This window comes from Scyliorhinus torazame, chromosome 1 (assembly GCF_047496885.1).
Source record: "Scyliorhinus torazame isolate Kashiwa2021f chromosome 1, sScyTor2.1, whole genome shotgun sequence".
NCBI lineage: Eukaryota > Metazoa > Chordata > Chondrichthyes > Carcharhiniformes > Scyliorhinidae > Scyliorhinus > Scyliorhinus torazame.
Genome location: NC_092707.1, coordinates 99,430,251 through 99,453,471, shown reverse-complemented (window position 1 = coordinate 99,453,471; position 23,221 = coordinate 99,430,251). Strand labels below are relative to the sequence as shown.

The window sequence follows — 23,221 nt, the reverse complement described above, 5'->3', positions numbered from 1 at the left end:
CTCAGCTGGGGCAGCACCGCAAACACTCAGCTGGGGTGGCACCGCAAACACTCAGCTGGGGTGGCACCGCAAACACTCGGCTGGGGTGGCACCGCAAACACTCGGCTGGGGCGGCACCACAAACACTTGGCTGGGGTGGCACCGCAAACACTTGGCTGGGGTGGCACCACAAACACTCGGCTGGGGTGGCACCGCAAACACTTGGCTGGGGTGGCACCGCAAACACTTGGCTGGGGTGGCACCGCAAACACTTGGCTGGGGTGGCACCACAAACACTTGGCTGGGGTGGCACCACAAACACTTGGCTGGGGTGGCACCGCAAAACACTTGGCTGGGGTGGCACCGCAAACACTCAGCTGGGGCGGCACCGCAAACACTTGGCTGGGGTGGCACCGCAAACACTCGGCTGGGGTGGCACCGCAAACACTCAGCTGGGGTGGCACAGCAAACACTCAGCTGGGGTGGCACCGCAAACACTCAGCTGGGGCAGCACCACAAACACTCAGCTGGGGTGGCACCGCAAACACTCAGCTGGGGTGGCACCGCAAACACTCGGCTGGGGTGGCACCGCAAACACTCGGCTGGGGCGGCACCACAAACACTTGGCTGGGGTGGCACCGCAAACACTTGGCTGGGGTGGCACCACAAACACTCGGCTGGGGTGGCACCGCAAACACTTGGCTGGGGTGGCACCGCAAACACTCGGCTGGGGTGGCACCGCAAAACACTTGGCTGGGGCGGCGGAAGCATCGCAAACACTGGACTAGGGCTGCACTACCTGAAAATTATATCTGATTGAAAACGTTAAATCTGTTTCTCTCAGGGGCGGCACGGTGGCGCAGTGGTTTAGCTCTGATGCCTCATGGCACCGAGGTCCCAGGTTTGATCGCAGCCCTGGGTCACTGTCCATGTGGAGTTTGCACATTCCCCCCGTGTTTGAGTGGGTTCCATGCTCACAACCCAAAGATGTGCAGGGTAGGTGGATTAGCCACACTAAAGAGCCCCTTAATTGGAAAAAATAATTGGGTCCGTAACATTTTTAAAAAATCTGTTTCCCTTCACAGATTCTGCCAGATCTGAGTATTTCCAGCACTTTGTTTTTATTTCAGATTCCAGAATCTGTTGTATTTTGCTTTTTAAGTCAAGTATTTTTCTGACAGTCTTTCCCCATTAACTCCCCCTGTTCTGAAGGCGCAATCCAATATAGTTCAACAAAAAGCAAACAACCCAGCATCAATGCCTCATTTTTAAAATTCTAACCCCTCCCCAGCTCCAGAAAAGCCCCTAGTCGCCACATTCCGGCGCCTGTTCAGGGAGGCTGGTACAGGAATTGAACCGTGCTGCTGGCCTGCCTTGATCTGCTTACAAAGCCAGTGATTTAGCCCTGTGCTAAACCAGCCTGGAGAATCAACGATGCACTGTTCTGAAGAAGCTCAGTGAGTAAATTAATTTCCATGTCATTAATATCAATCCAGCTTTTGACATGCGAGTCACCTGCTCCAGCCCTACAACCCTCAAAGATCTCTGCGATCCTCCATTATTGGTCTCTTATGCATTTCAAATTTCCTCCATCCAGCTATTTACAATCAGATGTTCAGTTGCCTCGCTCCCGAGCTCAGGAATCACCTCCCTGCATGTCTCCATTTCTCTTGCCTCCTTAAAGCCTAACTTCAACATCATTTTCCCATATCTGCTTCTTTGTTCCGTTGTCACTGTTTTTGTCTGATAATGCTTTTGCCATGTTAAAAGTGCTATGTAAATGTAGGTTGCTGCTGGTTATTGTTAGCCGACTTGGTCATGTGACAAAGGGGCACAACAAGCCCAATCTTGGTCTGACCGATAGCCACAGAGGTGGTGCAGGGCAGTTGAGCAGACGTCACTGGATAGCCAAGTGTCGCAATCATTTCCCCAGCCCCAGTTGAGGTTAAATCGTTCAGTATATTGTAAAGCTCCTTCTTGTTTATTCCCTTATTTCCCCTTTCATTGATTTTTGCTGTTACATTCTTGATCCATGGATGATCAATGGACAGGTGTCTTTAAGGCAAAGTGGCCTGTGTCTTTAATTCAAGCAGAAGGCTGTGTTGGTTTAAATTGGAGTTGTAGACTGGTCGGCACCAGTGACAGAGATGGGCTCGGACTTCATTTAATTGATTCGGCTGGTGGCTAATCAATTGGCCCAAAAAGCTGTACTTTGCCCGGGAGCAGGTGATGATTGGATCTTAACCCACTGAAATGGTTCAGAGACCAAAGGATGTTTCAGTTTCGATCTCGGCAGCACGGGGGTAAAACGATCCAACTAAACACTCTCCAGAAAACCTGCTGTGAGATCCATCTTTCTCTCCAATAGGCTTGTGGGTGTTGGATTCTTGAGACTAGAGGCCTGATGACAAATCACGAGCTGAAAGCAAAACATTTGAAGAAAAGGACGCTGCCTTTCCAGGAAAGTTTTGAGTACGGTATTTCTTAAACTATCAGGGTGACCACTACAGGCTGCAAAAACAAAGACCTTAATCTACAAACTTGCTGTGAGTGCAAAGAACCATCATCTGAGGCAAAGACTCTTCCCTTTCACTTGTGTTTTTTTTTACCCCATTCCACTACTCTTGTGTTTGTCTGTCTTGTGTTTTTTTGTGTGTGTGCGTATATGTATATATAGAATATTTATATACAAATAAAAAGGGTGAGGGGGCCAGTTAAAGTGGGAGTTAGGCATTAATTGTTTTTAAAATAAATTTAGAGTACCCAATTATTTGTTTCCAATTAAGGGTCAATTTAGCGTGGCCAATCCACCTACCTTGCACATCTTTGGGTTGTGGGGGCGAGACCCACGCAGACACGGGGAGAATGTGCAAACTCCACAGAGACAGTGACCCGGGGCTGGGATCGAACCCAGATCCTCAGTGCCGTATGCTGCAGTGCTAACCACTGTGCCACCATGCTGCCCCAGGTATTAATTGTTAACCAACTGTATTTGCTGCGTATTTCATTATAGTTCTGTTTACAAATAAACAGTAGTTGTGTTTAAACTTACAAACCTGGTGGCTGTAATTATTAGGGTAATCAAGGGCCAAAGGCTTTGGGTGCTATTCTCGACCCCCCCCCCCCTCCCCCCCCCCCCCCCCCACGCCGGGTGGGAGAATCACCGGGGCACCGCGCTAATCACGCCACGCCGCCCCGACCCCCGCACCCGATTCTCTCACACGCCCCCCCGGAAACCAGCGGCGCGCGATTCGCACCGGGCCGCTCGGATAACCGGCGAGCGGCGATTCTCCGGCCGGATGGGCCGAGCGGCCACTACGATACGACAGGTTCCCACCGGTGCCGCCCACCCCTGGTCGCTGCCGGGGGGGGCGGCCTGTCGGGGAGGGAGGGAGGTTCCTTCACCGGGGTGGCCTCCGATGGGGTATGGCCCGCGATCGGGGCCCACCGATCGACGGGCCGGCCTCTCCCCCTCCGGGCCTACCTCCTTCCGCGCGCGGCCCCAGCACACCAGCCCCATGTTGGTGAGGGGCCGGCGTGCGTAAGACGTTCCTCGTGCATGTGCAGGATGGCGCGGCCCAACTGCGCATGCGTAGGATTGGGCTGCGCCAACTGCGCACACGCAGGTTGGCGCAGCCCCCATTTGTCACCGCGTAAGGACGCTGGAGCGGCGTGAACTGCTACAGCGCCTGTGGGGGCCAGAATAGGTCGTGCCCTGGCCCTATTCGCGCCGTCGTGAAACGCGACGGAGTTCACGATGGCGCAAACACTTTGCCTCCCTATCGTTGAATCGTCCCCTTTGGGTATTTTATAAGAATTATTGGTTAATTCACCCGTGTTGTGACTCTGGGATTAGTGAGGCTGGAATTTACCACGCGCTTACTCAGGGTGTTGTGATAATATACTCCCGTGTGAATGGCTCAGCTACGCACTGCCTGCCTTCATCGACTAAAAATTCAGAGCCATTCAAGTATCCATTTCTGATCAAGTACTAGTTTGAAAATGAAATGAAAATCGTTTATTGTCACAAGTAGGCTTCAAATGAAGTTACTGTGAAAAGCCCCTAGTCGCCACATTCCGGCGCCTGTTCAGGGAGGCTGGTACAGGAATTGAACCGTGCTGCTGGCCTGCCTTGGTCTGCTTACAAAGCCAGTGATTTAGCCCTGTGCTAAACCAGCCTGGAGAATCAACGATGCACTGTTCTGAAGAAGCTCAGTGAGTAAATTAATTTCCATGTCATTAATATCAATCCAGCTTTTGACATGCGTCTTCATCAAAAGCAATGCTAACAGTAAACAGATATATCATCCAAAAACACACATTAGATTTATGGGCTTTGGCTGAGCTGAAAACTACCATATGCAATAGATGCAAACAGACAACACACCATTATAATTGCCTGTGAAATTCAGGTTAAGTAGTTTCATGTTAATTTTGTTATGAAAGCTTATTGTGGAGGAGTGGCAAGTCTTCTTAGTTCTCAATACGCATCTTAAGATGAAACTGTTGCCATCTAACATTCAAATCAGCATTTGCATCTATTTAACACCTTTAAAGCACTGAAGAGTCTTATCTGAATGGTATCTCAGTCTAAAATACATCATTTGCAACACGTCCAAGTTGTAACTCACAAAGTAAGACTTGACTGATTATTTAAATGCAGGATCTTCATACTGCTCCCACGTCTTCCAAGAATGCTGGAGGATTCCCAGAGGCAAATCCCTGCCTATTCCTCTGACTATGGGGATGTTCCTCCCCAACACCAACTGCTCAAGACAGAGAATTAAACAGTGTCTTTACACTCCATTCTGTCAGGGCGTGATCGATCCAAGTTTGTTTCTTGTAGACACATTATCAGAGAGCTAGAAGACAGCTGCTCCCTTGGCATCGGGATGATGCACCCAAAGATTCCTCGGTCAGCCAACTGAACAAGACCTGTGCATCAATGTCTTTCGCCTTGAGCATATTGTGCTTGTTTATCAGTCCATTAATGATGCAACCATTTTTTCTGCTGGTAAAGCTGAACTAGTTCTCATCAGGTTGTTTCATAAACTGAATTTATTCTGGGTCGTCTGTTGCCTGTGCAGTTCCAGATACTGAACCTCAGGAAGAAGATGTTGGCCTTGGAGGGAGCACATCGTTATTTAATTCGAGTGATGAAAGTGTGAAAAGAGTTATTTTCAGGACAGGTTGCAGATGTATTCCCTCAAGTATAGGAGGGTGACCAAATTGACTTGCTTAAGGATTTGATATGCCAGGTAGCGAGAAATCATTTCTGGTGGGGGGGAAAAACCCAGATCAAGGGGACATAATCTTAAAATTTGAGGTCGGCCACTCAGGTGTGATGTCCGGCAGCACTTCACAAAAAAAAGTGGTGGGAATCTGGAATCCTCACCTCCAAGAAGCTGTTGAGGCTGAAGATTCAGTGAAAGTTTGAAAATGGAGATGGAGAAATTTTTGTTCAGGCAGGGTATCAAGGATGATGCAACCACGGTGGGAACAATAAATTAAAAAAAAAAAAAATGTTTTAGAGTACCCAATTATTTTTTTTCCGATTAAGGGGCAATTTAGCGTGGCCAATCCACCTAACCTAAACATCTTTGGGTTGTGGGGGTGAAACCCATTCAGACATGGGGAGAATGTGCAAACTCCACACGGACAGTGACCCAGGTCCATGATTCAGACCCAGGGCCATGATTCGAACCCGGGTCCTCAGCGGCGTAGACTGCAGTGCTAACCACTGTGCCACATGCTGCCCCTGGAAGATTAAATTAAAGCAAAGATCAGCCACGATCCAACTGACGAGCAGAACAGGCTTGACGGGCTGAATGGCTGTTCCCGTCACTGACAAACTCTTCAGATAAGTAGTTTCCATTTGCCTGATGTAAAGCGTACGGTGTCTCTGTGAACATCACATTTACTTAACACGTCGACCAGAGCCAAGGCTGAGGCCCGACTTGCTGTCAGTTAATTGCTGAACCTGCACACCTTCCCAGCAAAAAGCATTGGGTGGTCTCAATGTTTGCTCAGCTGGGACCACCCAATCCATCAGGAAATTGGCAAAATTACCAAGAGTGGAAAGTATTTCGGCCCTCGGTGGCAGATTTACACACCCTCAACACCCGCTCCCTCATCACCAGAAATCAACTGCTCTCATCTCTAAACTGAGTCAGTGACGGTTTTCCAATTGTGAACCACTGTTTTGCTGCACGATCAGGCAGAATACGTCATACAAAATTTTAAAACTTCAGATTTCTGTGCCATTTTGATCATGTGTGTCACTTTAAACAGCTTTCAGTCTGTACCCACAGTTACATGGTTGAGTCATGCAGCTTCACTTACCTTAAACAATGGCACAGCGTGAAGGGGCTGCTCACCCATACACACCAGGTCACCACCAATACCTACGTTAAAGAAAAAAACATTTTTAAAAAGTCATTGGGAACTAACAGTTTTTCTTTAAAAAAAGAGGTGCCCAGGTTCTCCACTCTTAGTCTGAGAGCCCTAGGCCTGAATTTTGTTTGTCACAACAGAGAACCTCTCCATCCTGGTGATAACGGTAGAGGTGTCTGAAAATCGTACGTCCCGCCTCCAAACAGGGCACTTACTGTTTTCATGGAGGCAGGAATGTTTCACACGTGTCATGTGAGGGTACCTTTAAAAAATGGATGTTTAAGCAATTCACCTTTAAGAAATGCAGTGATGTCAGAGTGTGGGTGGAGCTTGGTTTTAGATCAGCCATTTTGCAGTTTAGTTTCAATTTGAAAAGAGCTTGGGTGTGTGTCTGTGTTTGCAGTGAGCTGGATCTGCTGTGATCTCTGCCATGAAAGACTATCTCTGGATCATTTGGGTGATTTAAACTCATAAAAGTAAAGTCTTTAACCTGATGTGTTCCTGTGTAAAGGTGTTAAGTCTCTCTTGGATGTTGAAAGGAATAACTGAAGGATTATTTAGTGTTGTAATATTTTCAGGGTTATCTTTGAAGTAAGGGGGTGTTAAGAGATCCAATGTTTATTTAAGAGGTTAAGTTGCGTTCATGGAATAAACATTGTTTTGTGTTTAAAAACCCACGTGTCCATAATTGTAATCCCACACCTAGGGAACAAGCCGTGTGCTCGGAAAAGCAACAATAGCATTAAAGGGAGAGGTTGGTTGAACTCCATGATACATTTTTGGGTTCTGAAAAGTGTTTTCAGAATTAAGCGTTTTCAGAACCCCAAAATGTATCATGGGGTTCAACCAACCTCTCCCTTTAATGCTATTGTTGCTTTTCCGAGCACGCGGCTTGTTCCCTAGGTGTGGGATTACAATTATGGACACGTGGGTTTTTAAACACAAAACAATGTTTATTCCATTAACTCAACTTAACCTCTTAAATAAACATTGGATCTCTTAACACCCCCTTACTTCAAAGATAACCCTGAAAATATTACAACACTAAATAATCCTTCAGTTATTCCTTTCAAAATCCAAGAGAGACTTAACACCTTTAAACAGGAACACATCAGGTTAAAGACTTTACTTTTATGAATAAATCCTGGGCAGCTGCCTGACAACACTCATTCCCCACAGAGAAATCAGGAAGATTGTACAGGCCATGTTGATCAAGAGGCCAGTTTCAGAACAGTATTGGTGGGACCTGAAGACTGTTCACTCTCTCTCCCTTCAATGATTCACAATGAGACCATGATTGGACAGGCTAAACGAAAAACTGAATATAATAAAGTTGGGGACGACTTGTAGGGAACTAAATTGAAAACGGCTGCAGGAATCATGATGTGCAATTAACCTGTTCGCATAGATTGAGCTTTCCGCTGCCTGCTCATTCGGGTGATGGTTTCATACAGCCAGTGTTAATCAAGCTGTTCACTGAATGGACACATCAGCTGTGGGGGGAATTATAATGTCCTAAGGCCATTTAAAGCTAGCCTGCATGTTTCAACGGTATTGTGGCTGTTAGAGTGGCGTCTGCTGGAGTGGTTAGTAATCATACAGGAAGTTAATCTGACCAGGCACAACATGGTTGAAAGCAGGTTCCAAGGTTTTCCAATGCTGCCTGGAGACCTCGATGAAGGAGATGGAAAGAAAGAGGAACATCTTAATCCACTGGGGACCAGGAGACCCTCCAAACATATACTCAGGTAGCCGTGGGAGTTAACGTACGAGTCTAGCCCTGAGGACCCAGATGCAGTACTGCAAAAGTTCAATGCCTCATATAAATGGTCAAGCTCCGTGAAAGAATCTTCAAATCTATATCCCATCAACTGCACTACTAGCCTCACCCAAGACTCAGTTCACCACAGCCCCATCACCCATGTACCTACAACCTCTGTCAATCAGCAATCATACCCAACATTCAATGCTCAACTGCACCCTCACACACTTAACATCACTGCAAGGCTCATACCCACACCTCACAGCTTGTATCCACTGCCAGCTCTTCAACCATGGCAGCCACATCGCCCAAACAGGTTCCACCACACTCACTGGCACACATCTCTGTCTTGCAGGACAAGGTGGTGCCCAACCAGAGGCAGCATGCAGTAGCCAGAGTGGGAACAGTTACACACAAAAGTCTAATCCCCTTCTGTGCTCACCTTTATTTGAGCAGCCATCGCTGAGCCAGTGGCTCGCAGCAGAGCTGGATCAATTGAAGTTGATAGTGTCCTCATACTTGATCCTCCTCAAATACCATTACCTCTTATGGTTTACAAGTTGCAGGTGGTTCACCACTTACTTTCTCTCTCTACCCCCCAAACATAATCATCCTCTTGGAACATTTCTCCTTTCCAGTAACAGCCTGACCAGGCAGTGGAGGAAGAACAAGACGACATTGTTTTTAAAAAAAAATATGTTTATTCAGATTTTCCAACAAAATTTTTAACAAACCCCCCCCCCAGTAACAAAAGGAAAGAAACACAAACACAACAGTCAAATATTATACAAAACTTATACTTTGGGTTTCCCCATATACAGTAACCCCCCCATATGACATTCAAAGGTTCCCATAGGGAAGCCCCCCCCACCCACCCGAATTCCCCCCCCCCCGAAAGAGACCCCCCCTCCCCCTCCCACCCTTGGGTTGCTGCTGATGACCTCCTCCTAACGCTCCGCGAGATAGTCTAGGAACGGTTGCCACCGCCTGAAGAACCCCTGCACAGACCCTCGTAAGGCAGACTTTATCATCTCCAGCTTAATGAACACTGCCATGTCATTTATCCAGGCTTCCACACTGGGGGGCTTCGCGTCCTTCCATAATAGCAAGATCCTCCACCGGGCTACCAGGGACGCAAAGGCCAGGATACCGGCCTCTTTTGCCTCCTGCACTCCCGGCTCGTCCGTTACCCCAAATAGTGCCAACCCCCAACTCGGCTTGACCTGGACTTTCACCACCTTGGACATCGTCCTCGCGAAACCCCTCCACAACCCATCCAGTGCCGGGCACGACCAGAACATGTGGACGTGATTCGCCGGGCTTCCCGAGCACCTCCCACATCTGTCCTCCACCCCAAAGAACCTACTCAACCTCGTCCCTGTCATATGCGCTCTGTGAGTAACCTTGAATTGTATTAGGCTAAGCCTGGCACAAGAGGAGGAAGAATTAACCCCACTCAGGGCATCAGCCCACAGACCCTCATCTATCTCCTCCCCAAGCTCCTACTCCCACTTGCCCTTTAACTCCTCTACCGAGGCCTCCTCCACTTCTTTCAGCTCCTGGTAGATCGCCGAAACCCTGCCTTCTCCAACCCATACACCCGAAATCACCCTGTCCTGAGTCCCCTGTGCCGGGAGCAGCGGAAATTCCTTCACCTGCCGCCTCACAGACGCCTCATTTGCATATACCTGAAAGCATTTCCCGGGGGTAACCCAAACTTCTCCTCCAGCACCCTTAGGCTCGCAAACGTCCCATCTATAAACAGGTCCCCCATTCTTCTAATCCCTGCCCGATGCCAGCTCCGAAACCCCCCATCCATCCTTCCCGGGACGAACCGATGGTTCTCCCGAATTGGGGACCAAACCGAGGCTCCCACCTCGCCCCTGTGTCGTCTCCACTGCCCCCAGATCTTCAACGTCACTGCCACCACCGGACTCGCGGTGCACCTTGACAGCGAGAGCGGCAGCGGTGCCATCGCCAGCGCCCTCAGGCTCGTGCCCACACAGGACGCCATCTCCAACCTCTTCCACACCGCCCCCTCTCCCTCCATTACCCACTTACGGATCATCGCCACATTGGCTGCCCAATAATAGTCGCACAAATTCGGCAGAGCCAGCCCTCCCTGTCCCTACTATGCTCCAAAAACACCCTCTTTACCCTCGGGGTCTTGTTTGCCCACACGAAACCCATGATGCTCCTACCTACCCGTTTGAAAAAGGCCTTGGGAATCATAATGGGAAGGCACTGGAACACAAAGAGAAACCTCGGGAGGACCATCATTTTAACCGACTGCACCCTGCCCGCTAGCGAGAGTGGCAGCACATCCCATCTTTTGAAATCCTCCTCCATCTGCTCCACCAACCGCGTCAAATTGAGTTTGTGCAGGGCCCCCCAACTCCCAGCCGCCTGGATCCCTAAGTACCGAAAGCTCCTTTCCGCCCTCTTCAACAGCAGGTCGTCTATCCCCTTTCCCTGGTCCCCTGGATGCACCACAAAGAGCTCACTTTTCCCTACATTGAGCTTATACCCAGAGAAGTCCCCAAACTCCCTTAGGATCCGCATGACCTCCGCCATCCCCTCCACTGGATCTGCCACATACAGCAACAGGTCGTCCGCATACAGCGACACCCGATGTTCCTCTCCCCCTCGGACCAGTCCCCTCCATTTCCTGGACTCCCTTAGTGCCATGGCCAGAGGCTCAATTGTCAATGCAAACAACAAGGGGGACAGGGGGCACCCCTGACTCGTCCCTCGGTACAGCCGAAAGTACTCCGACCTCCGCCGATTCGTAGCCACACTCGCCACCGGGGCTCTATATAGTAACCTGACCCAGTTGATGAACCCCTCCCCGAACCCAAACCTCCGCAGCACTTCCCAAAGATACTCCCACTCCACCCGGTCGAAGGCCTTCTCCGCGTCCATGGCTGCCACTACCTCCGCTTCTCTCTCCACCGAGGGCATCATAATCACATTGAGGAGCCTCCGCACATTAGTGTTTAGCTGCCTGCCCTTTACAAATCCCATCTGGTCCTCATGAATCAGCCCCGGGACACAGTCCTCAATTCTCGTAGCCAGCACTTTTGCCAGCAACTTAGCATCCACATTGAGGAGCAAGATCGGTCTATACAACCCACATTGCAGTGGGTCCTTGTCCCGCTTCAGGATCAGAGAGATCTGCGCCTCGGACATTGTCGAGGGCAAGGTCCCCCCCTCCCTTGCCTTATTGAAAGTCCTCAGTAGCAACGGGCCTAGCAGGTCCACGTATTTCCTGTAAAACTCGACCGGGAACCCATCTGGCCCCGGGGCCTTCCCCGCCTGCATGCTCCCCAATCCTTTAACCAGCTCCTCCAGCCCAATTGGCGCCCCTAAACCAGCCACCTCCTCCTCCTCCTCCACCCTCGGGAACCTCAGCTGATCCAAAAATCGTCACATCCCCTCTTCCCCCGCCGGGCGCTCAGATCTGTACAGATCCCCATAGAAGTCCCTAAATACCTTGTTTATTCTCACCGCACTCCACACCGTATTCCCCCCGCTATCCTTAACTCCACCTATCTCCCTCGCTGCCTCCCTCTTTCGAAGCTGGTATGGCAGCATCCGACTCGCCTTCTCCCATACTCATACGTCGCCTCCTGCGCTTTCCTCCACTGTGCCTCTGCTTTCCCTGTGGTCAACAGGTCGAACTCCGTCTGGAGGTTCCGCCGCTCCCTGAGTAGTCCCTACTCGGGGGCCTCTGCATATCTCCTGTCCACCCTTAAGATCTCCCCCACCAACGTCGCCCTCTCTCTACCCTCTCTCTTCTTCCTGTGGGCCCTAATGGAGATTAACTCTCCCCTGACCACCGCCTTCAGCGCCTCCCAGACAACCCCCAACTGCACCTCCCCATTGTCATTGGCCTCCAAATATCTTTCAATGCACTCCGCACCCGCCCGCACACCTCCTCATCCGCCAATAATCCCACATCAAGACGCCAGAGCGGGCGCTGGTCCCTCTCCTCTCCTAACTCCAGCTCCACCCAGTGTGGGGCGTGGTCTGAGATGGCTATGGCCGAATACTCCGTTCCCTCCACTTTCGGGATTAGCGCCCTGCTCAAAATAAAAAAATCTATCCGGGAGTAGGCTCTATGGATGTGGGAAAAGAATGAAAATTCCCTGGCCAGGGACCTGACAAACCTCCATGGATCCACTCCCCCCATCTGGTCCATAAACCCCTTAAGCAACTTGGCCGCAGCCGGCCTCTTACCCGTCCTGGACCTAGAGCGATCCAGTGCTGGGTCCAGCACCGTGTTGAAATCCCCCCCCCATTATCAAGCTTCCTACCTCCAGGTCCGGAATCCGACCCAGCATGTATTTCATAAATCCGGCATCATCTCAGTTCGGGGCATATACATTTACCAGTACCACCCGCACCCCCTGCAACCTACCGCTCACCATCACATATCGACCTCCATTATCCACTACAATATTCAGTGCCTCAAACGACACCCGCTTCCCCACCAGTATTGCAACCCCTCTGTTTTTCGCATCCAGCCCTGAATGGAGTACCTGTCCTACCCATCCCTTTCTCAGCCTAACCTGATCTGCCACCTTCAAATGTGTCTCCTGGAGCATAACCACGTCTGCCTTCAGTCCCTTTAAGTGCGCGAACACCTGGGCCCTCTTGACCGGCCCGTTCAGGCCCCTCACATTCCAGGTTATCAGCCGGATTGCGGGTTGCTCATCACCCCCGCCGACTAGCCTACTCCTTTTCTAGGCCAGCCATGTGCCCACGCCTCCCGCACCCTCCAGTCCCCCAGACTGCGGACCCCCGCCCCGACCACCTCTCCTACTTCCAGCTCCCCTTTGGCCAATGCAGCAGCAACCCGATATCCCCCCCTCTCCCCCCCGCTAGATCCACATCTAGCTCTTTTGCTCCCCCCATAACACTCCCATAAGTCAGCTGACTCCTGCTGACCCCCGGCCTCTCCCGCCATTTCATCGCCCCCCCCAGTGTGAGAATCCTCCCCCCCCCTCCCCCTCCCTGGCAGTCAGTGTGCGCTCCTCTCCAGCACTGCCTATCTCCCCCCGGCCCCCACCCCCGGCCTTCCCTAGCGCGGGAAAAAGCCCGCGCTTTCCTGATCCGGCCCCGCCCCCTCTGGCGCAGCTCCTTTTAAGGCCTTACCCCAATTCCCCATCCCCGGGCTTCCACTCCCCCTCTTCCTTCATGGGGGTCTGCCCCTCCAACACCGACGCCCACACTCTCCCACAGTCTCCCCATCAAATCCCTTCACCCATCCCCATCCAGCACCCAAACTGAAAGAACATTCCCTAAACGTAATAAACACCATATACACAGTAAACATCACCCCCCCCAACAAACCCCCAATTGGAGTCCAACTTTTCAGTCCGTATAAAGCTCCATGCCTCATCAGGCGTTTCGAAATCGTGGTGCTGATCCTGGAACGTGACCCACAATCGCGCTGGCTGCAGCATACCGAACTTTACCCCCTTTCGATGGAGCACTGCCTTAGCCCGGTTAAAACCAGCTCTCTTCTTAGCCACCTCTGCACTCCAGTCCTGGTAGATTCGGATCTCTGTGTTCTCCCACCTGCTGCTCCGCTCTTTCTTGGCCCATCTCAGGACACACTCTCTGTCCATAAAGCGGTGAAACCTCACCACTACAGCCCTTGGCGGCTCGTTGGCCTTGGGTCTCCTTGCTAGGACCCGGTGAGCCCCATCTAGCTCCAGAGGCCTCGGGAAGGCTCCGCGCCCATCAGCGAATTGAGCATCGTGCTCACATATGCCCCACCATCGGGCCCCTCCACTCCTTCGGGGAGACCCAGAATCTGAAGATTCTTCCTCCTCGAGCTATTCTCCAGGTCCTCAAATCATCCCGCCCACCTCTTGCGCAGCAGCTCGTGCGCCTCGACCTTCACCGCCAGGCCCAAGATCTCGTCCTCGTTCTCCGAGGCTTTTTGCCGCACCTCCCGGATCGCCGCCCCTTGGGCCTTCTGGGTCTCCACAAGCTTCTCAATCGCCGCCTTCATTGGCGCCAGCATTTCGGTTTTCAGCTCCTCAAAGCAGCGTTTAAGAAACCCCTGCTGCTCCTGCGACCACTGCGCCCATGCTGCTTGGTCTCCACCCGCCGCCATCTTGTTTTTTCTCCCTCTCACTTTCGCCTGCTCCAAGATCACTTTTCTCACCACTCCACTCCTGGTCCAATCCATATAATGTCGGGGGGACCTTGCTGTCACCTTCCCACACTGGAAGCCATCGAACAATTGCCGTTGGGGCCCCTCTAGAGAGGCCAAAAGTCCATTCCCGGCGGGAGCTGCCGAACGTGCGACCTACCTAGGCATAGCCGCAACCGGAAGTCACAAGAAGACATTGTTGATGATGCCACAATGAAACTTTATCTGACACTCAGCAACCAGTTCAGGTAATGACACTGCGCGTAATTCAGAGTATAGCATAGAGGCAGGATCAGGACAAGCCAGCACAGGGGCAAGGCTAGCATAGAACATCTGAACTAGGAGCAGGATTAGGCAATTCAGTCCCTCGAGCCTGCTCCACCATTCAATACAATCATGGCTGATCCCATCTCGGCCTCAACTCCACTTTGCTGCCCATTTTCCACAACCCTTCAACCCATTACTTTTTTTTAAATTTAGAGTACCCGATGATTTTTTTTCCAATTAAGGGGCAATTTAGCATGGCCAATTCACCTACCCTGCACATCTTTGTGTGTTGTGGGGATGAATCCCACACAGACACGGGGAGAATGTGCAAACTCCACACGGACAGTGACCCGGGACCGGCATCGAACCTGGGTACTTGGCGGCTTGAGCCAGCAGTGCTAACCACTGAACCACTGTGCCGCCTTACCCATTGCCAATTTTAAAATCTGTCTATCTCCTCCTTAAACGTCCCTGCATCCACTGCACTCTGGGATAGTGAATTCCATAGATTCGCAACCCTTTGAAAGAAGCAATTTCTCCTCATCTCAGTTTTAAATCTGCATCCCCTTATCCTAAAACTATAACCTTTTGTTCAAGATTACCGCAGAAGAGGAAATATTCGCTCTACGTCTACTTTGTCAATAACTTTTATCATCTTGTATATTTCAATTCTTCTAGACTCGAGAGTGTAGCTCTAAACTGCTCACTCTCTCTTTTAGCAGCAGAGGTCTCGGATGAGGAATTTGATTTGGAAGCTGACAGAACGAATGTTGATGGATGAGAATAATGAACTGCTTGGTGCATTGGGAATCCTGCCGGAAAGCCTGTGTTCAATGCCGAGTCCAGCACGAACTTCATGCGAGGTTTTATGCAGAGCTTAGTGCCCTTCCTTAACTCGCACACTTGTGCACCCAATCGTGATGCAGCATCTGATGGTCAATGTCTCAATTTCCACTGCAGTGACTTCCGTGTGCGGCTATGCAGAGCTAGGTCGCATATTCGGCAGCTCCTGCTTGGAACGGACTTTTGGGCTCTTTTACAGGGCCCCCACGGCATTTGTTTGACATTTCCCGGTGTGGGAAGAAGGCTGCAATATTCCCCCGACAGTTTCCCCCAGGAAGGGTATGTCTCTGGGTTGCCAGACACGGCAGAAACAGTAAAAGATTTGGCTGCAACTGCAGGATAAACAGGGCCTCTTCCAGCATGCAGGCGGGGGAAGGGCAAGCTTAAAGCTGCAAGCTGACCTGAGGGCCTGTATCAAAGGTGAATTCTAGCAGCAGAGGGAACAACTGTGAAAAGACCTCATCAAGGCCACTGAAGGGACTTCCGGTTGCGGTGATGCCTAGCTAGCCGCACGCTTCGGCGGCTCCAGCTCCGACGGACCTTCGGGCTCTTTTAAGAGCCCCAACCGGGAATTTTTCGACGACGCAACCCGGTGTGGGGTGTGTGAGAAGGGAGTCCCCCCCAAACGAAGGAGGAAAAAACCGGCGGCGGCGCCTGCAGCGCGAGGAATCGTCGACCAAAGGGTCAGAAAGAGAGAAGTACAAGATGGCGGCGGAGAAAGCGCAGGCGACATGGGGGCCTGAGCAGGATGAAATTGTGAGACGGTGCGTGGAGCTGCTGAAGAGGGAGGTGCTGACCCCGTTGCTACAGGCAATTGAGGGGCTCAAGGAGACATTAAAGACCCAGGAGACAGAGCTCCGCGTGGTGGAGCAGAAGGTGACAGATATTGAGGACGAGATCCTGGGCCTGGCGGTTAAGACACAGACGCACGAGGCACTTCATAAAAAGTGTACTGAAAGGATCGAAGCCCTAGAAAATGGAGCGCGAAGGAAGAACCTTCGGATACTGTGTCTCCCTGAGGGTGTGGAAGGAGTGGACTGTGGAGCGTACGCAAGTACGATGCTGAGCTCACTGATGGGTGCTGAGGCCCCTACGGGCCCCTTGGAGGTGGAGTGGGCAAATCGGATTCCGGCGAGAAGACCAAAAGCGGGAGAACCACCCAGGGCAATAATCGTGCGATTTTACCGCCTTAAGGATAGAGAAGAGGTCCTGAGATGGGCTAAAAAGGTGCGGAGTAGCAGATGGGAGAATGCAGTGGTACGGGTATACCAGGATTGGAGTGCGGAGGTGGCGAGAAGGAGGGCGAGCTTCAACCGAGCCAAAGAGGTGTTGCATAAAAGGAAGGTGAAGTTCGGGATGTTGCAGCCGGCAAGACTATGGGTCACGTATCAGGAGAGACACCATTATTTTGAGACGGCGGAGGAAGCATGGACCTTCATCAAAGAAGAGAAATTGGATCGGAACTGAGGGACTGATGCTGCAGGAAATGTTATTGTTAATGTTATGGTTGAAGTTAATTGAGAAGTAAATTGGGAAGGGGGGAGACATTGGGGAAATGTGGGCGCCGGTGAGGGGGGAAAGACGGGACATAGTTGGAGAATGGGGAAGGGGAGGGGGAGGGGAAAGGGAGCTGCGCCATAAGAGGCGGGTCAGGTAAAGGGATGTTCCCGCGCCAGAAAGAATAAGGCGGGAAGACAGGCGCAAGGCGGATGGGAGTTCCCCACACGGGGGGGTCGAGGAGTGAGCAGGAGTAGCCGGGGTCAGCTGACTTACGGAAGTAATATGGGGGGAGCAATCATGCTAGAAAGAGATCTAGCGGGGAGGGGGGGGGGGGAGGGAGGGGGAGGGGGGGGGGGACAACTGGGTTGCTGCTGCGGAAATCCAAAAGGAAATGGCTAAAGAGTGGGTGGGCGGGGATGGTGTGCGACGCTGGGGGAGCGAGCGGGAGCGCGGAGGCAGGATATGGGACTGGCCTAGAGAAGGTAATGGCTCGTCGACACGGGAGGGGGGCAGGTAGCCCCCTAGTGAGGCTGATCACGTGGAACGTGAGAGGCGTGAACGGACCGATAAAAAGGGCCCGAGTGCTCACGCATTTAAAAGGACTAAGGGCAGACATGGTTATGCTCCAAGAGACGCACCTAAAGGTGGCGGGACCAAGTTAGGCTAAGGAAAGGATGGGTGGGACAGGTGTTCCACTCAGGACTGGACGCAAAGAATAGAGGGGTGGCCATTTTGGTGGGGAAACGGGTAGCATTTGAAGCAAAGAACATCGTAACAGATAGCGGAGGTAGATATGTAATGGTGAGTGGCAGGCTGGAGGGAATGGAGGTTGTGTTGGTTAATGTGTATGCCCCAAACTGGGACGATGCGGGATTTATGAGACGGATGCTGGGGCGTATCCCGGACCTGGAGGTAGGAAACTTGATTTTAGGAGGGGACTTTAATACGGTGCTGGACCCGGGGCGAGATAGATCCAGCTCAAGGACCGGAAGAAGGCCGGCAGCGGCCAAGGTACTTAAGGGGTTTATGGACCAAATGGGGGGAGTGGATCCATGGCGATTTCTTAGACCTAGGGCTAGGGAGTTTTCCTTCTTCTCCCATGTCCATAAAGTGTACTCCCGGATAGATTTTTTTGTTTTGGGAAGGTCGTTGATCTCTAGGGTGGAAGAAGCTGAGTACTCAGCCATAGCGGTTTCGGATCATGCCCCACATTAGGTGGACCTGGAATTAGGAGAGGAAAGGGAGCAGAGAACACTCTGGCGATTAGATGTGGGACTGATGGCGGATGAGGGAGTGTGTGCAAGAGTGCGGGGGTGTATTGAGAGATACCTGGAGGTCAATGACGACGGCGAGGTCCCTGTGGGAGTGGTCTGGGAAGCACTAAAAGCGGTGGTCAGAGGAGAGCTGATCTCCATTGGGGCCCACAAAAGGAAAACAGAGGCCAAGGAAAGGGAAAGATTACTGGGGGAGATTTTAAGGGTGGATAGGGAATTTGCAGAGACCCCGGAGGAGGAATTGTACAGGGAGAGGAGACGACCCCAGACGGAATTTGACCTTCTGACCACCAGAAAGGCGGAGGTACTGTGGAGGAAGGCACAGGGGAGGAGGTATGAATATGGGGAAAAGGCTAGTCGCCTGTTGGCTCATCAATTGCGAAAGAGGGCAGCAGCGAGGGAGATAGGAGGAATTAGAGACGAAAGGGGAGACACGGTGCGAAGGGCAGGAAAGATAAATGAGGTGTTCAAGACCTTCTATGAGGAACTGTATAGGTCTCAACCCCCAGAGGGAGAGGAGGAGATGCGGCAGTTCCTGGACCAATTGAGGTTCCCGAAAGTGGAGGAGCGGGGGGTGGTAGGCCTGGGGGCACCGATTGGGGTGGACGAGGTTATTAAGGGACTGGGAAGCATGCAAGCAGGGAAAGCCCCAGGACCAGACGGGTTCCCGGTGGAGTATTACAGAAAATATGTGGACTTGTTGGCCCCGTTGATGGTGAGGATGTTCAATGAGGCCAGGAAAGGGGGGACTCTACCCCCGACGATGTCGGAGGCGACGATATCGTTAATTTTGAAGAGGGATAAAGATCCGTTGCAGTGCGGGTCCTATAGACCCATTTCATTATTGAACGTGGACGCCAAATTGTTGGCAAAGGTACTGGCATCGAGGATAGAGGACTGTGTCCCGGGGGTGGTGCACGAAGACCAGACAGGGTTCGTAAAAGGGAGACAACTGAATGTTAACGTGCGACGACTATTAGGGGTGATAATGATGCCCCCAGTGGAGGGGGAGGCAGAGATAGTGGCGGCAATGGACGCAGAGAAGGCATTTGATAGGGTGGAGTGGGAGTATTTATGGGAAGTGTTAAGGAGGTTTGGGTTTGGGAACGGGTTTATTAGCTGGGTTAGACTTCTTTATGGGGCTCCAACGGCAAGTGTAGTTACAGGTCGACATAGATCGGAGTATTTCCGACTATATAGGGGAACAAGACAGGGATGCCCGCTGTCTCCATTGTTGTTCGCGTTGGCAATTGAACCTCTGGCCATGGCGTTGAGAGACTCCAGAAAATGGAGAGGGGTGATTAGAGGGGGAGAAGAACACCGAGTCTCGTTATACGCGGATGACCTATTGTTATACGTGTCGGACCCAGCGGGGGGGATGATAGAGGTTATGCGAATTTTGAGGGGGTTCGGGGATTTCTCGGGGTATAGGCTAAACATGGGGAAGAGTGAATTATTTGTGATACATCCAGGGGACCAGAGTAGAGAGATAGAAGGCTTGCCTCTAAGGAAAGTGGAAAGAAACTTCCGATACCTGGGGATTCAGATCGCTAGGAGCTGGGGAACCTTGCACAGACTTAATCTGACACGGTTGGTCGAACAAATGGAGGAGGACTTCAAGAGGTGGGGCATGCAGCCTCTATCGCTGGCGGGCAGGGTGCAAGCAATTAAGATGATGGTCCTCCCGAGGTTCTTATTTGTATTTCAATGTCTCCCTATACTAATCACCAAGACCTTTTTTAATAAAATAGACAGGAGCATCACGAGCTTCGTGTGGGCAGGGAAAGTTCCGAGAGTAAGGAGGGGGTTCCGTCAGCGTAGTAGGGACAGAGGAGGATTGGCACTACCGAACTTGGGCGATTACTATTGGGCCGCCAATGTGGCAATGATACGTAAATGGATGATGGAGGGTGAGGGAGCGGCGTGGAAAAGACTGGAGAGAAAGTCCTGTAAAGGGACGAGTTTAGAGGCGCTGGTGACGGCGCCACTACCGATCTCACCTAAAAAGTTTACCACGAACCCGGTGGTGGCGGCAACATTGAATATCTGGGGACAGTGGAGGCGACAGAGAGGGGTGCGGGGAGCCCTGGTGGGGTCCCCAATCAGGAACAACCATAGGTTCGCCCCAGGAAGAATGGATGGAGGATTTCAGAGCTGGTACCAGTTGGGAATTAGGAGGGTGGGAGATTTATTTATAGATGGGACTTTTGCGAGCTTGGGAGCATTGGAGGAAAAGTATAAGTTGCCCCGGGGAAATTTCTTGAGATATATGCAGGTGAGGGCGTTTACCAGACAACAGGTGAGGGAATTTCCGTTGCTCCCGACACAGGGGATACAGGACAGGGTGCTTTCAGGGGTGTGGGTCAGAGAGGGCAAGGTGTCAGAGATTTACCGAGAGATGAGGGAAGAGGGGGAGGAGTCGGTGGGCGAACTAAAAGGAAAGTGGGAAGTAGAACTAGGGGAGGAGATAGAGGAGGGTATGTGGGCTGATGCCCTAAGCAGGGTAAATTCCTCTTCCTCATGCGCCAGGCTTAGCCTGATTCAATTTAAGGTGCTACATAGAGCACACATAACGGGAGCAAGATTGAGCAGGTTCTTTGGAGTGGAGGACAAATGTGGGAGGTGTGGCGGGAGCCCGGCAAACCACGCACATATGTTTTGGGCGTGCCCGGTACTGGAAGGGTATTGGAAGGGAGTGACGGGAGTGATTTCGCAGGTGGTGAAGGCCCGGGTCAAACCAGGCTGGGGGTTAGCTCTATTTGGAGTTGCGGAAGAGCCGGGAGTGCAGGAGGCGAAAGAGGCCGACGTTGTGGCCTTTGCGTCCCTAGTAGCCCGGCACAGGATCCTACTCATGTGGAAAGAGGCGAAACCCCCCGGACTGGAGGCCTGGGTAAATGATATGGCGGGTTTCATTAAACTGGAGCAGATAAAGTTTGCCCTGAGAGGATCGGCTCAAGGGTTCACCAGGCGGTGACAGCCATTTCTCGACTACCTAGGGGAACGTTAGAGGGAAGACAGATGACCAGCAGCAGCAACCCAGGGGAAAGTGGGGGGGAGGGGGGGGGGGGGGGGGGGGTTAGTTTAGTTTAGGTCAAAGATAAAGGGGTTTTGTTACTTGTGTATTGTTAAAAATTTCTGTATTGTTATTGTTGCGTTTGCTTTGTAAGAGGGGAAAAATTGTTGTTTGGGAAAAAAATTTCAATAAAACATATTTTTTAAAAAAAATTTCCACTGCAGTACAAACAGCTCCCACTGCAGGAAGTCAGGTAGGGTCAGCATCCTGCTGTGCAGACTTGGACTGCTGCCATCTTGGCTATGGATGTCAGTGTTTAAAGGAGCATGCAGGGTGTCACAACAGTCCAGCAATCTGCCCTCCAACAGATTATGAGCATTGCTGAGGTGCTTCCCCTGTGGGAGTGGCAGCAAATTCATGGAGGCTAAAGTGCGGAGGGCAGCCAGGATTGTGTAACTATAGTCAGGTCTAGAGGTAACAAAGGAAAGGATGACAGTTTCAGCAGCAGGGAACTGAGGCAGACATCCAGGTGGGTGCTGGTACGGAAGTTGTGAACAGGCAGCTCTAATGATGGCATGGATCTTGTGGTTGAAAGTTCATCTTGGCATCAAGTATGACCCTACAAACAGTTTCATTTTGATTCAGATAGCTGCCAGGGAGAGGAATGGAGTCGGTAGCTAGTCGGTAACTAGGAAGTGGTCAGGTGGAGCTGAGTATCGTCAGCGTACAGGTGAACACTAACACTGTTTTTGGATGATGCTGTCGAGGGACAGCATGTAGAGCAGTCCATGGATAAATCCTAAGGGAACATCAGAGGTAAGTGTGCAGGAATGGGAAGGGTAGCTACAGATGGAGATTCTCTGGCTACAATTAGGTAGATAATAATGGAAGCAGACTAATGGAGTTCCACTCCGTTGGGTGGATAATGGAGAGGCGCTAATGGAGCATGGTTCAAGAAGGAAGGATGAAGAGGGAAAGTTGACCTTTGTCACAGTCACAGGGATATCATTTGTGGCTTGAATGTTTCAGTTATGGCTGGAAATATTCAAAAATCAAGTTCTGGGAAAGATGGGCATGAGTTTGGGGGCGACAACATATTCAAGGAGTTTGGAGAGGAAGGTTAGAGAGGAAGGTTAGAGATGAGGTGATTGTTTGCAAGGATGGAGGGGATGGTTTTACGAAGAGAAAGATGGCAAAAACATATTTGAAGGAGAAAGAGACTAAACCACAACAGAGAGAAAAATTGTCATCTGACATGGGAGCGAGGAAGGGAAGTTCGACAACCTATAGTTTTGTGAGTGTAGGGTCGAGAGAGCAGGAAATGAGTCTCATGGACAAGATGATCTCAGGTAGGAGAGAAACTAGAGAAATAAATTAGTTCCAAGGTTCGGGTTGTGGGAGTGGGGAACCTACCCAGTGGGTTAGAGAAAGATAGAGATGGAGTTCAGCCAATCGGTTCGTCTGGATCTTGGGAACAAATACATCTGTGAACCCCTCGCATTTGTCTCACATGTCTGACCCCAAGTTGCTTTTCACGCATTGCTTGGACAGAAAAGGGCTGCCTAGATTGCCATCTCCTTTCCTCCTCTTCTAGCAGCTTGACCTGATTTGCGTGGCCTCTGCTCATTCTCCCAGTCTTGATTATTCCAAGTGCAAGGCTTACTGGGGCATCCATGAATGGCAGCAACTGGCTTGTGCACAAATCTTGGGAAGTCTGAAAAGGCTGCTCCAAAAAGAGACAATGCCTGTCAAAGCAGATGGGCATCATTATTTGCACTTCCAGCAGATGTCAGCTGTGAGTCCTGCCAACCAAGGTGGCGCCCAGCAAGACTCGCAGTGGAGTGAGTGTGTGCACATCGGACACTATTTTGGTTCTCAAACTGCATCCGTAGCCCTCAATTGTGCAACAATTGCAACAATTGGTGCAACAATTGTGTATCGCTCTACCCAGTCTCCTCCTTTCACACGTTACCCTGATCGAGCATAATACACACCACCTTAGATTAAGTTGATGTCACTTTGCT

At 51.2% G+C, this 23,221-nt stretch overlaps 1 protein-coding gene across 7 annotated transcripts in view; it reads right to left on the bottom strand.

Annotated features, from left to right (window-relative positions):
- Positions 1-23,221, bottom strand: part of depdc5 (DEP domain containing 5, GATOR1 subcomplex subunit) — a 265,638-nt gene that overhangs the window by 191,610 nt on the left and 50,807 nt on the right. For all 7 annotated transcript variants that reach the window (XR_011940662.1, XM_072498598.1, XM_072498564.1 and 4 more), the window contains exon 15: positions 6,322-6,383. Coding sequence is in view for 6 of the 7 variants with exons in the window: in XM_072498598.1 (XP_072354699.1) it covers positions 6,322-6,383 (62 nt within the window). In the remaining variant the exon portion in view is untranslated. The remainder of the gene's footprint in view (positions 1-6,321; positions 6,384-23,221) is intronic.